General features: G+C 39.1%; 1 protein-coding gene across 50 annotated transcripts in view; it reads right to left on the bottom strand.

The window, feature by feature from the left end:
* The window catches only part of NCOR1 (nuclear receptor corepressor 1), a 154,052-nt gene that overhangs the window by 131,126 nt on the left and 7,925 nt on the right, over positions 1–15,001 (bottom strand). For all 50 annotated transcript variants that reach the window (XM_082705704.1, XM_082705663.1, XM_082705668.1 and 47 more), the window contains exon 2: positions 2,290–2,467. In XM_082705704.1, the coding sequence (XP_082561830.1) occupies positions 2,290–2,397 (108 nt within the window). In that variant the 5' untranslated portion in view covers positions 2,398–2,467. The remainder of the gene's footprint in view (positions 1–2,289; positions 2,468–15,001) is intronic.

The raw sequence follows: 15,001 nt of genomic DNA, 5'->3' as shown, positions 1-15,001 counted from the left end.
AAAATAAAGTGTAGAGAGAAATGTTAAGAACTTGAATATTCAAAACAACAATTCAGAAAAGAATCACACTACTCAAGTACAATTTATTCTAAAGCTATAATAATCAAGAGAGTATGAAGAGCTTTATTAAAGGACTACATGTTTGTTTACATGGAAAATCACATCAATGAGGTAAAGATACACAAAATACATCAACAGTATAGAGGAAACTATATAAAGAAACAGACTTGCATATATATGGTCAACTGATTTTCAGTAAAAATCTGCAAAAAGGAATTCAGTGAGGAAAGAAGAATCTTTTTAAGGGCACCTGGGTGGCTCAGCTGATAAGCATCTGCCTTTGGCTCAGGTCATGATCCCATGGTCCTGGGATCGAGCCCCGAATTGGGTTCCCTGCTCAGCAGGAAGCCTGCTTTTCCCTCTCCCACTTCCCCTGCTTGTGTTCCCTGTCTTGACATGTCTCTCTCTGTGTCAAATAAATAAATAAAATTTTTTAAAAAAAGGAAGAAGAAAAATCTTTTTAACAAATAGTTTCTAGAACTATTGGAAAGCTGTATGCAAAACAATAACCTCAATTATCCCCTCACATCATAAACAAAATTTAATTCAAAATAGGTGATAGATGTAAATGTAAGACCCAGAATTATAAAACTTAGACAAGAAAACACAGGAGAAAGTCTTAGGGACCTGGAGTTTAGCAAAAACTTCTTAAATACGCACAAAAAGCAAGAAAGATAAAAGACAAAAATTAATAAAGCAGACTTCATAAAAATTAAAAACGCATGCTCTCCAATAATACAATTAAGAAAATAAGGCAATACTTCTTTATATAATCAGATAAAACAGAGATCCATGTTAATTAAATAATTTTATCTATAATAGCTGAAAACTGGAATAGGGAACTAGGTAAGTTGTGATAAGTCCACACCCAGCAATAAAAATAAATTACTAAGATGCACCAGAACTTGAATAAATCTCAAAGATAGGGGAAGCAAAAGAAGCCACAAATAAAAAGTTCATATAAAACTCAAAACAAAGGGGATGCCTGGGTGGTTCAGTGGGTTAAAGCCTCTGCCTTCGGGTCAGGTCATGATCCCAGGGTCCTAGGATCAAGCCCCACATCAGGCTCTCTGCTCAGCGGAGAGGCTGCTTCCCCTCCTCTCTGCCCAGTTGTGATCTCTTGTCAGTTAAATAAATAAATAAAATCTTTAAAAAAAAAAAAAAAGAATAATCAAAACAAGAATAATCTGGTATGACAAAAAGCAGAGGAGTTGGTTTCCTGAGAGCTGAGGTTTGTGCAAAGTAGAGTAGGAGGACTGACCTAGATGGAGTACAAGGGATGGAGTGACAGAAATACTCTACATGTTCATTTTGGTGCTGGTTTTATGGTGTATGAACTGTCAAAATGTACACATAAAATAAAATTTTATTATACATAAACTAAAACAGTCAATTTTAAAAAGGCAAAAACGAGGAAGGAACAATGATCTAGGAAATTAGTATTCAGACAGAACATGGGTGGAGAGAGGACAACGCAACTAAAACAATACCCAATCATGATAAAAATTCTCAATCCAGCAATAGAAAGCAACTTCTTTAAGTAGAAAAGGGCAGCTACAAAAATACACAAACTAACATACTTAACATTGAAAAGTGAATTTTTCCCAAAATAGGAACAAGATAGCAATGTCCACTCTCACTCCATAATCATGACCACACTCATAGGAGTCTCTGAACAGTATTTTATTGGTAAATTAGCTTTCTTTTTCTGAGATAACCATTTAATCTTCCCCTTCCCTTTTTTCTTCAAACCTCTCACACTCCTGTCCCTAGCCCACTCTGAGCTAATAGTCTCACCTATTTTATTTTTCACAAGGTAAATCAGCATACAAACTCTTCCATCTTCCTGCCATCAACCTCTCAAGAAGGTATAGGCCCTATCCTGGCCATCACTCAAGAGACACCAAGTTATCTGGCTAATTCTCAACCAGAACTTGGAGCAATAAACATAGGTCTTAACCTGAAAACCCGAGACAACTGGTATATTTCTATCAACAACTACTACAAACAAAAACAGACACGTTCACCCCCTGAAATCTGGCATAAAACCATACTAAGACAAAAGATAATCCCCACCCTTGGTCTCCCAATCTTTGAGAACAGTTCTTGACATTTAAAATACATAGAAGTACCAATTATATTTGGTTTCTGACCAACAAATGTATTAAACAGAAAAAGTATAACACACACAAACACAACTCACGCAACTGCATAGTGTTTGATCCTTACCTGCTGGTGACGCGTGCTGGGAAAGGTGTACTGAACAGAGTGGGGAGGATAACGACTTTGTTCTGTGCTGAATGCTCCTTGGTTGGGAGGATAACCTGAACTTGACATTATCAGTAAAGAAGTCCTCACCAGGCTGTGAGATCAAGTCCAACAAACAATCATGTTTCTAGGAAACCACCTAAACAGGATGGGAAAAAATAGAATTGATAAGAACTAAAGCACCAGGTGTACTTCTAATAAATTATAACTATAGCTACATAAATAAAACCACAATTAGCAGTAAAAGCTTTCTCTCATGTATTTACTTAATACAAGTTACTGGAGTTCGAAAAACATTAATGCGTCTTTCCTGGTAGACTTATAAAACATTCCTTAATATATCACAAACAATAATATCAGTAGCTATAGTAAGTAAAAAGGTGTATAGACAATCTCAGCATGGTACCTGGGACATACCAAATGCTCAACAAACTGTCCTTTTTGTGGATAAATGTCTGAGAATCAAATGTGATCTATTACAGAAACAAAAATCTATGGTTTTAAGATTTGGGGTTGTAAAAAGTCAGCTGTTTAAAAGATTCAGGGGCACCTGGGTGGCTCAATGGGTTAAGCCTCTGCCTTCGGCTCAGGTCATGATCTCGGGGTCTTGGGATCAAGCCCCACATCAGGCTCTCCGCTCTGCGGGGAGCCTGCTTCCCCCCTCTCTCTCTGCCTGCCTATCTGTCTACTTGTGATCTGTCAAATAAATAAATAAAATCTTTAAAAAAAAAAAAAAGATTCAAGAGTGGGGTGCCTGGCTGGCTCAGCTGATAAAGTGTGTGACTCCTGAGTTTAGGGTCATGAGTTCAAGCCCCACACTGGGTATAAAGCCAACATTAAAATAAAAATTTAGGGAAAAAACAGATTCCAGAGTATCTATAAGGCAAGCATTTACACAGAGGAAATATTATCGTCATTAAATATTTCTGCCCCCAAAATAACAGCCTAAGAAGACATTCAGGATAAGAAAGTGTTCAAGGAAGAACAAAGTGAGCTTATCACTTCAAGGAAAACAACTGCCAGTATTTGTGAAAATCAGAATTTTGGAAAAACTTATCTGCTTCCATGAGCTTGACAGCTTCCCCACATTTAAAAAACTTCTCTGACAAGAGTAGTGGTGATACTAACAATTGTGAGATATTGATATTACATTATGAAATATGTCAACATTTGAAATATCTGTATAATTCAATGAATCAGTATTTTCCAAATGACCAATACAGAATGTTATAAAATTATTCATGAATGTAATATTTACTTAAAGTTCAATACATTTTACTACAAATAAAGTACAATAAACTCAATAAATGTTTAATGTGATGGAATATGAAAAATTCATTGATACGGTTTCAGATCCTATACAACAATTAACCTTTAAAAAACTGCCACTTGTCCAGTTAGGAGGTGGTATCAAAGAGTATCTACAATTATCTAAAAAAGCTATTAAAATATCCCTCTCTTTTCCAAATACATATCTGTATGAGATGATCATTTCTTCATAAACTTCAATCAAACAATATACTGTAAAACTGAATGCAGGAACAGATTTGAGAATAAAGCTATCTTTTTTTAAGCCAGGTATCAAAGAGGTTTATAAAAATGTAAAACAATGCCACTCTTCTCAAGTTTTGTTTTAATTCAGAAAACAGCTACTTAACATAAAAAATGTTTTTATAGTAGCATATGGTACATTTATATTACTTTCACATGAATTAATAAGATCTTTAAAATATCCACTGTAATATCTAATATGGTAAATATCAACATATAGAACCCACATAAGCAAACGTTCTTTGGAGTCCTAAATAATTTTAAGAGTATAAAGGATTCTTTCTTTTTTTTTTTTTTTTTTTTTAGTTTTTTTTTTTTAAGATTTTATTTATTTATTTGACAGAGAGAGAGATAACGAGAGAGGGAACACAAGCTGGGGGAGTGGAAGAGGGAGAAGCAGGCCTCCTGCCAAGCGGGGAGCCCGATGTGGGGCTTGATCCCAGGACCCTGGGATCATGACCTGAGCCGAATGGAGACACTTAACAACTGAGTCACCCAGGAGCCCCAAGAGTATAAAGGATTCTTGAGACCAAAAAGTTTGATGACCACTGGCCTAGAGAACTAAGTCATCTTCAGACTGACTAGCATTAGTGACCCAGAAAGGCAAGTCACACCAGGTCCATGCACACACTCCTTCTGGAGAATCTGCCCCTAGTTAAGGTGAAGCTTTGACACCACGTTTCTACCAAGTGAACTCTCCTAGTGTACAAGGGATGTACCACTTAGGTCCCTCACCCAGAATGTGGAATTGAGAACCACAACTAGAGGGAACAGAGTTGCAAAGTTAGCTAGACTAGGAGTCACAGTGAGGTTGCAGAGGGAGGGTTGCCAGAGAGGTTGAAGAGGGAGCAGAGAATGCCAGTCTAGACACAGACTAGAGCAGACATGCAGAGACAAAGGGAGCCAAGAGACCTTGCTGGCCCAGGAGACACAGAAGCAACTGCCTTGGCTCCTGAGTCTTTGCTCCAGGGTCAGTCCCATGAGAAGCTGCTGAACTCCTTTCCTTGACCTTGGATACCTGTTAAACTACCTCCACAGTCTTACAGTGAGTCCTCCTTCACCTAATAGAGATGGAGGCTTTTACTTCTTAGAATCGTCAGAGCTCAAGTTAAATCCTAAAATAACTACACAAACTTGGAAAAAAACCCAAACATCATGTAATAGATAAATAAAATCAGGTATATCCGCACAAGAGAATATTATCGCACCAAAAAAGAATGAAGTACTGATAAACACTGTAACTTGGACAAACCCTGAAAACATTACGCAAAACTACAAGAAGCCAATCATAAAAGTCCAAGCTTCGTGTGATTCCTTTCATCTGAAATTACAGGAGATGCAAATCTACACGACAGAAAGTACCTTAATGGCTACTTAAGAACGACAGGAGGGGAATGGAGGAACAGCAACTACTTTGGTATAATATATATAAAATGTATCATTTTAGCCATTTTAAGTGTATAACTTTGTAGCACCAGCAGTACATTCACATTGTTGTACAACTACCACCACCATCCATGTTCAGAACTTGTTCATCTCCCCCAACAAAATTCTGTATCCACTGAACACTAACTCCCAGTCCCTCTCCCCTCAGTACCTGCTAACCACCATTCTAGTTTCTGTCTCCATGAACCAGACTACTCTAAGGACCTCACAGCAGTAGAATCAAACGGTATGTTCTCTGATTGGATATCCGCACTTTGCACAGTATCTCCAAGGCTTATCCATGTGGTAGCATATATCAAACAAATTACCTACCCTTTTAGGGCTGAATAATATTCCACTGTATTGGAGCTTCTTTTTGAGGTAACAAAGAGGGTCTAAAATTGACTGTAGTGGGGCGCCTGGGTGACTCAGTCACTAAGCATCCTCCTTCGGCTCATGTCATGATCCCAGGGTCCTGGGACCAAGCCCTGTGTTGGGCTCTCTACTCAATGGGGAGTCTGCTTCTAACATTTACAGTACTTTCAAAAAGCCTAAAAGAAATACACATATAGGGGCACCTGGGTGACTCAGCCAGTTAAGCACCTGCCTTCCGCTCACGTCATGATCCCAGGGTCCTCAAAGTGAGCCTGCTTCCAGCTTCTTGTTCAGTGGGGAGCCTGCTTCTTCCTCTGCCGGCCACTCCCCCTGCTTGTTCCCTCTCTATCTTTCTGATGAATAAATAAATAAAATCTTTAAAAGGAAAATAAAGGAAATGCATATATAAACTAAGGAGAGGACATCCTAAGCACAACCCCAAAAACAGAAACAATAAGACTTATATTTTAACCTTATCAAATAAATTATATATGTATTATATATATAATATGATATATATTGTTTCTGAACAGCAAAGATACCTCAAAACAGCAAACTACAAACTAGAAAAAGTAGGGGTGCCTGGGTGGCTAGTCAATACAGCATGTGGCTCTTGATCTCAGGGTCATGAGTTCAAGCCTCACACTGGATGCAGAGCTTAATAAAAAAAAGAAAAAAGAAAAAGAAAAGAATATTTAAGAAAAAAATAAAACTAGAAAAAAGTAAAACTAGTGAAATTTTGATGTAATAAACTATTTCTTACAAATGAATAAGGGAAAAAATGAGCATAACAGAAATATAAGACATGACAGAAATATGGGATTGGCAAAGGAAATAAAATTAATGACACCAATATCATCAATAATCACAATAAATAAATAAATAATTTTTCCCAAACTGGCAAAACTTTAAAAATAATACCTAGTAATGGTGACAGTTTGGAGAAAAAAGCACTATTTCACAGAATACTGATGTATAGGTAAAATGGGTACTAATCACTCTCTAAAGAAGGATAGCAATATACACTGTGAGCCTTGAAAATACACATATCCTCTACAACAGCGATTCCACTTCTAGGAATTCATCTGATTATTCAATACAGAGATACCTAAAGATGAATGCCTGAGATGTTCCTCAAGGAACTATCCTAAACATCCAATACATCAGCTCAGAAAATCGTTCTTTATATTTTTTTAAGATTTTATTTAAATCTTTAAATAGAGAGAGAGGGAGAGCATCAAAGGAGTGAGAGAGGGAGAAGCAGACTCCTGCTGAGCAGAGAGCTCAACAGGGAACTTGATCCCAGGACCTGAGATCATGACCTGAGCCAAAGGCAGGTGCTTAACTGACTGAGCCCCCCATGTGCCCCTAGAAATTGTTTTTTTAAATGTTTAGGTAATGGGAAATTTCATATAGAGTATGCCACAAAATGTCCACAAACATGAGAACATTTTGTTTTATAAAAGTATGATTTGTATATAACATTTCTATCTAATTTTTCAGTATGTCTATCATATCTTCACAAGATTTTAAGACCAAAGGCAGAAATGTCACATACCCAACAAGTATCTATTGAAGAGTACACTACTACATACCAACCTGGTTCTAAACACTGGCACAGTATGGCGACTGCAACATGTCCTTTTATTGTGAAGTGACACAGACAATAATCAAGACATAACATGATGAACTGAGGGGCTATAAATAAAACAGGATGGAAGAGAAGGGATAAGAGAGACATTTCTGATGGGGTGATCACTGAAAGCCAATCTCAGCTAGGCTGACCCTTTGCCCTGATTTCCTGAAACAGACCCAATTTATAGCTATTGTCCCAGTGCAGTTATTAATTATGCTCCATTTCCTTCACAAAACTGTCCCAGTTTGGATAACAAATTATATTCTAAGATGACTTTTGAGCCAAAGCTTGCAAGATGAGAACAAGAGACAAGCGCAATCCTTGGAGAGGAACCACACAGGCCCTAAGGCAAAGCGAGGCGGCCTGAGGAGAACAAGGGGGTGGGAAGGGTAGAGGCCAGACAAGAGGCAGAGGGAAATCAGCCTGTGGTTTTGCTGGTACAGGTCTTGAAACCAAAATATCTCCCTCTGAATATTCTGAATATGAATCCCCTTTCTATCTTTATGTTACAAATATTTTCATCCAGAGTTCACGATTTCTTTCACCTGAAGACCTTTTCTACTCCAAAGTAAAAAAATATTCTCTACCTTCCCCTCTGTACTCCTTTAAGATGTGTGTATGTATGTATATGCGTGTGTGTATGTGTATACACACACATATACCTAGTCCATAATAACCAAATTTTTTTTCCAAAAAATGGTAAGGTAGGGATATAGTTGTATTTTCTTCTCTAATTGACAGCTAAGTATCCCAACAAAACTCTTACTGAACACATCTGTCTTTCCACACTGATCTGAAATGCCACCCTTTTACAATCCAGCAATTTTGGTACACACGCTAAGGACACACACACTGTACAAAAGGTCTTTACTGCAGCAGTGCAAGAGCCGCACACTCAAACTACACAACACTCCCCTCCTGTGTACCTACATGTGCTCCAGGAGGAGGGGAAGAGCCAACACATGAGGTTCTTGGTGGGGTTGACATTTGTTTTGTTTTTGGAAATAGGTATTATTGTGTGTATGATTTTAGAGTTTGTAAAAGTACCCACAGAAGGCAAAAAGGAAAATCTTCTCACCCTGATCCCCCAGCTCCGTTGTCCTTCCAGAAGGCAACCGCAGGTACTAGTTTCTAAAGTATCCTTTAGAAATATCCTACACACACACACACACACACACACATCCCTCCCTACATATATGGCAGCACGGTAGATACATACTGTTCTACAGCCCTGCTTTAATCACTGAATGTATCTTTTTCAATATAGCAATCATTGTCATGAGGCTACAAAGAGCTTCTTCATTCTTTCTATTGCTATAGAGTATTTCACAATGTGAATGTTCAGAAATATTTCATAAATGTTTTGCATGTAATTATGCTCTGCACCCCTAAGAAATGTCTCCCTGATCTGGGGCGCCTGGCTGGCTCAGTCAGTGGAGCTTGTGACCCATCTGATCTCAGGATTCTAAGTTTGAGCCCCACACTGGATGTGGAGATTACTTAAAAATAAAATCTTAAGGAAAAGAAAAAAAAGAAATGCTTACATGATCTATCTCTGAGCTCTCCTCCCAACACAGACATCTTAAGTAAATAAAGCTATAAATGGAATGGAGAGGCAAAAGGAAAGATCTTAGCTCAAGGTCATCCAAATTTTTTCCAACAGTGGTCTACATGATGACACACCCACATCATACTGGTGTTGTTTGTGTCTGTGTTCTTCTGATTTTCAGCAACGATGAATCCTGAGTTCAACACCTAATTCAGTGTCACTCAAGCACAATTTGTCCATGTTTCCCTTTTGTCAGGAATCCTTCATGATATCCTAGTTTTGTGATGTGATTTTAGTGAAGTTTAACTTGACTTTCTCAAAAATAAAACAGAGTTCAGGTACTATCAGCCCAACACAGCTGGCAAGAAAACATCAGCAAAATCAGAGATTAGCCCCTCTGGCACACATGGGTCAAAGCAGGCCCTACTCCTGGCCACAAGAGGGGCAGCCTGGAGACCACTATGTCTTCCCTCTCAAAACTTACCCATAAGACACAAAGCAATAGTTGAGAGCAATAGTTGTTTTGGGTTTTTTTTTCCTTAAGATTTTATTTATTTGTCAGAGAGAGAGAGAGAAAGAGCGCTCACAAGCAGGCAGAGTGGCAGACAGAGGGACAGAGAGGCAGAGAGAGAAGCAGGCTCCCCGCTAAGCAAGGAGCCTGATGAGGAACTTGATCCCAGGACCCTCGGATCATGACCTGAGCCAAAGGCAGAAGCTTAACCCACTGAGCCACCCAGGCATCCCTTGTTTTTGTTTTTTAACCAGACTCTTTCTTTTTAAATATGTTACATGGAGCCAAATGTATAAAACCCATGGAAAAGAAATACGCCGATTCAATGAGAATGGGGACCTTTACAAGCTACCTCTTTGGTCCCCCCAAACAAGTCCTGCCTTCTGCCCTCACTCCAGTCAGGGCTCACCAAGATACCTCTTTTATAGGAATTCAGTTTAATGTTAAGGCTGAAGGGGAAAAGGAGACCTTAAGTGGTAGTTTCAAAATTTTTAATTCAGTCCTTAGCACCAAAACTCATTACCTTGGGGTTAGTTACATTCCTGATTCGTGAATTTTTATGAAACCTAGTCAAAGTTTTATGCACAATCCCCTCATAACATTAACTATATAACAATATCATAGGATGAGAATATACTAAAAGTAGATGCATTATAAGTGAGAAGAGCACATTCCATTGGCATTTTTTTAAAGGGGGGGAGGGGTGAGGGACAGTGAATCTTAAACAGGCTCCATGTTCAGCTCAGGGTCTGACACAGGGGGGCTCAATTCCACCACCCAGAGATCACGACCTGAGCCAAAATCAAGAGTCATATGCTTAACTAAGCCACGCAGCCACCCCACATTTCATCTGAATTTTATGAATAAACCCCAAACTAGTCTCGTTTGTTTTGTAAACAGGCAATAAAACATAGTAAAATGAAACTGGTCTACTTAAATTCCTTTTTTAATCTTCCCCTATAAAAGTAAAAAAGACAGACATCAATTTACTCAACAGGAAACTTCTCTTGCATCAACAAAATTTCAAAAAAAATCCCTCCCCACCCCAAAAATAAAAGTCCAATTCCCTCTCACCAGGAACTCCTGGCTTTTGGCCTACAATCTTTGCATAACCAAAATGTACTTGGACAGGTTTTCAAGGTGGCCTAAGCTATCTTGGAAAAAATAGCTAAAAATATACTTCACTGTGGCGGGACTGCAAATGCCTCTCCAGATAAGCAAGAATGAATACACCAAGGGTCACAACAGAGGAGAAGCATGTTTTACCAAAGCAAAAAAAAAAAAAAAAAAAAAAAAAGACCCTACAAAATACACAATTCAATTTTCTTTTAAATGATCAAAGAATAAAACCTTTTGATACAAAAGTATGGGATAGAAGAATGGCTTCTGTGATACCGCAGGTGACAAAGTATTAGTTATTAACCTGAGACAAATCAGGTCACACTAATTCTCATAAAGCAGCCCAGCTCTAGTCCAAACCCAAAAGTATTTTAAGCAAGGAGAGGCTAAGGGCCACCCCCTGTGACAGCCCAGCTACCTAAGGCTCTCCAGACTGGCCATGACTTAAAGAAAGTGGGCCTCCTGGGGCGCCTGGGTGGCTCTGTCAGTTAAACATCTGCCTTCAGCTCAGGTCATGATCCCGGGCTCCTGGCTCAATCGGGGAGCCTACTTCTCCCTCTCCCTTTGCACCCCAACCCCCCCACACTCATTCCCTTTCTCTTCCGCTCTCTCTCAATTAAATAAAATCTTTTTGAAAAAGAAAGCAGACTTCGGGAGCCCATCTCAGAGGCCAGTCTTGAGCAGAAATCCTAGTAATCAAATGGATTCTGTAATTTGTATGAGGTTGGAGAGGTGTTGAATTCACAACTAAAATTTCTCCTGTAAAATAAACTGAGGCATTCGTCCCTCAAACAAACAAACAAACAAAGGAGCTACTCTGCGGGAAGGCCATTAACAAAGTATTTATTTTACTTGTAGGCTCTTCTGAACACCTCACTTAAAGACAGATGAATGAGAGCTAAAGAAAAAAAGGCCTTTCAGGTTCAACTATCTGACCCCAATCAAGTATGATGTTAAAAGAAACATTAGTAAGGGCATAATTATTTGATTACTCTAATACGGGCATTCAACAAATAACTCCTAAACTTGCGGGGGGAGGGGGAGTGCTGCTTTCATCCTACATAAAGTGAGAAAAGAAAAATTTCCCAAGACAGCAGTAGTAGACAACAACGCAACTGAGAACTATGTGGTACAGCTGCACTATACTGAACCGATTCTCTAAGCAACATTCATTCCAGCAACTATAAGAAATGAATATACTGGGGCGCCTGCATGGCTCAGTCATTAAGCATCTGCCTTCAGCTCAGGTCACGATTCCAGGATCCTGGGATCGAGCCCCGCAAGTGGAAGCCTGCTTCTCCCTCTCCCATTCCCCATGCTTGTGTTCCCTCTCTCGCTGTGTCTCTGTCAAATAAATAAATAAAATCTTAAAAAAAAAAAAGGGGGGGGGAATGAATATACTGCAGAATTAATAGGATGACAACTAAGAAGAATTTTTAAAGTTACCATTTACTGAGTCTTTATTACATACTAGGCAGTATATTAAGAACTTGGCCTACAAGCTCACCTAAAACTAATTCCATTATTATTCCTAATTACAGCTTTTGAGAGCCTGAGTAACTTCCCCAAGGTTGGTTTGTTTTTAACTCCAAAACAGATCTCTTAAAGATCCTATGGTGCTGTCTCCCCCTTGACCCACTAACAGAGACTGCTACAGGTTATGAAGCAAAATCAAACAAGGCTACTCAACAGACTATTTCTAAGGCATACACCACAATAAGGTAGAAAAAAAGCAACTGACTTAAAATTTATTGAAGTTCTATACAAAAAACAAAGCCACCAGATGCATATGAGGGCAGGGACCAACTCTGTTTTGCTCACATGGCCTCCCCAGCACCTAACAGCACTTAGCTCTCAGTAACACCCATTCCAATAGTAAGTCCTGTTCTTCCTTCCACAGACCCACCCCAAGCCCCTCACACTTCTCCATCTCCACTACCCTCACCCTCACTTCTTACTACAAAAAAAAGACCTCCCACGTTAATACTTCTCTCCACTCAAAAAGCTGTATGATCTCTTTAAAACATAAATCAGAACATGTCACTCTTCTGCTTAAGACTCTCCAGGGGGCCACCACACTCCTTAAATAAAATCCCAACTTCTCACTCCGGCCCACAAGGCCCCACCTGATCTGGCCTGCTTCCTCTCCAGATTGCTCAGTATGTCCCAGCAACATGAGCTTCCTTCCAGTCCCTTCATCCTGCGCCAGGACCTGACTTGCCTCAGGACTTTGTCCTTCTTTACTCTCTGCCTGGAATGCTCTTCCTGGCTCATTCAAGTGGCTGACTCCTTTTTTTATCAAACTTAGCCTTTCAGTTCCAATGTCATCTCCGAAAGGCCTTTCCCAACCACTTATAAAGTGGGTTCCCATTAGGTATTCTCAACCACATAAGCCTTTTTTTTCTCCTTTATAAATGAATCTCAACCTGAAATGGATTTGTCTGTTTTATTTCATTATACTCTGTCCTCCCCCACCAGAATATAAACTGTTTGACTCCCTACCATATATTTTGAACAAAAGAAGTAAGAGCAGCATGCGGGTGGCTCAGCTGGCTAAGCATCTGCCTTCACTTCAGGTCATGATCCCAGGGTCCTGGGACTGACCCCACGTTAGGCTCCCTGCTCAATGGAAGGCCTATTTTTCCCTCTCCCTCTACTTATCCCCCTGCTTATGCATGCGCGCGTTCGCGTGCTCGCACGCTCTCTGTCTCTCTCTCTCTCTCTCTCTCTCTCTCTCTGTGTTAAATAAATAAATAAAATCTTTAAAAAGAAGAAGAAATGGATAGAACTTATTTGAAAAGTTTGAAGACCTACTGAAGAACATAAAAACGTCTATTTGAACAAAAGAAGAGGAAGTACATAAAGTCAATCTTCCAAAATTAACCTATAAATTTTTGGTATTTCTAGTCAATATGCAGTATTCCCCATAAAAATCTCAGGAAGATGTCTTACTGAGCATCACAGAATAATTCAAAAGTTCATCTGGGAGAATACACGGACCAGAATTATCAAAGCTAAGGGAAAAAAACCAGAGTATTGAAGAGGGAACCTATCAGCTTTAAAATTATAAATCTGGGACACCTGGGTGGCGTAGTCAGTTAAGCAACCAACTCTTGGTTCCACCTCAGGTCATTGTGAGATAAAGCCCCACGATAGGCTCCACGTTCAGTAGGTACTTGGTTTGAAGTTCTCTCTCCCTCTTCCTCTGCCTACTCCCCCACTCCCCAAATGCACCCTCCACACTCTCTCTCTCTTACTGAAATAACTTTTTAAAAAGTAAATAAATAATAAAATTATGAAACAGCAATTTAAAAGATATGAGATCAAGAACATAATAAATAGAAACAGTTCTGAACATATTTAGTAAACGACGAAGGTTGCGAATCTAATCAGTGGACCAAAGGCTGACTGAACAGTGCTCACACAACTGGCTAACTACCTGGAGGAGAAAACATACATACGTATATTCCCCAAATCTCTCTACTTCATTTCCTACCCTAGAAAGAAATTCCAGATGAATCAAAAAAATAAGAAGTGAAAAAATAGGAAAGAAAAAAGAATGAAAGTTCCATTAAAATCTGGGGACTTCTTTGTCTAAAAAATACAAAAAGGCATACGGTCAAGTCTTCCTCTCTTCTTACATGCTTCAGTGACTCAGTTCTTACAACAACCAACATTACCAGTTTCTTGAGTTTCATTCAGAAATATCCTATAACATACAAGTAAATATTTATACATTATTTTTCCTCTTTAAAACAATCAGTAGCATACTGTGCAATAATATTCCTCACGTTACTTTTTTAGTTTGATAAGTGAATATTTTAAATTTTAGCATATCTAAGTAGAGCATGAAACCCAGAAGCCATACATGGACTACTAATGAAGACAGCTAACATTTATTATTTACTTACTATGTGTCAGCCTCTGTGCTAAATGTTATCTTACATTATCTCCAGTCTAAAAATAAACAAACTAGGAGCGCCTGGGTGGCTCAGTCAGTTAAGGGTCTGCCTTCTGCACAGGTCATGATCCCAGGGTCCTGGGATCGAGCCCCGCATCAGGCTGTAGGCTCAGCAGAGTGCCCGCTTTCCTTCCTCTCTCTATCTCCATCTCTCAAATAAATAAATAAAATCTTTAAAAATAATAATAATAATAATAATAATATAATTTTAAAAATAAGGAAACTAAGGCTTAGAGAGGTTAGGTAATGTGCCCAAGGTCACACAGTCAGCACAGAGCAGGACTGGGTATATCAGACTACATAATAACACAAAAGGGAGGGGCACCTGGATGGTTCAGTCACTTGAGTGTCCTAACTCTTGATTTTGGCTCCGGCATGAAGCCTGCTTCAGATTCTCTGTCCCTCTGCCCCTCCCCCTGCCTGTCTCTTTCCCTCTCTCTCAAAAACAAACACACAAAAGAATAGCTTGGGGGAGGGGGGAGACTGTGCACATGTCTGAAAAAAGTGAATGCCTTAATATAGAGAGCTCTTCAAATCAGTCTGAAA

This window comes from Mustela nivalis, assembly GCF_964662115.1.
Source record: "Mustela nivalis genome assembly, chromosome: 17".
NCBI classification, from domain to species: domain Eukaryota; kingdom Metazoa; phylum Chordata; class Mammalia; order Carnivora; family Mustelidae; genus Mustela; species Mustela nivalis.
The sequence above is the reverse complement of the archived record's forward strand: the minus strand, read 5'-3'. Positions and strand labels throughout refer to the sequence as shown.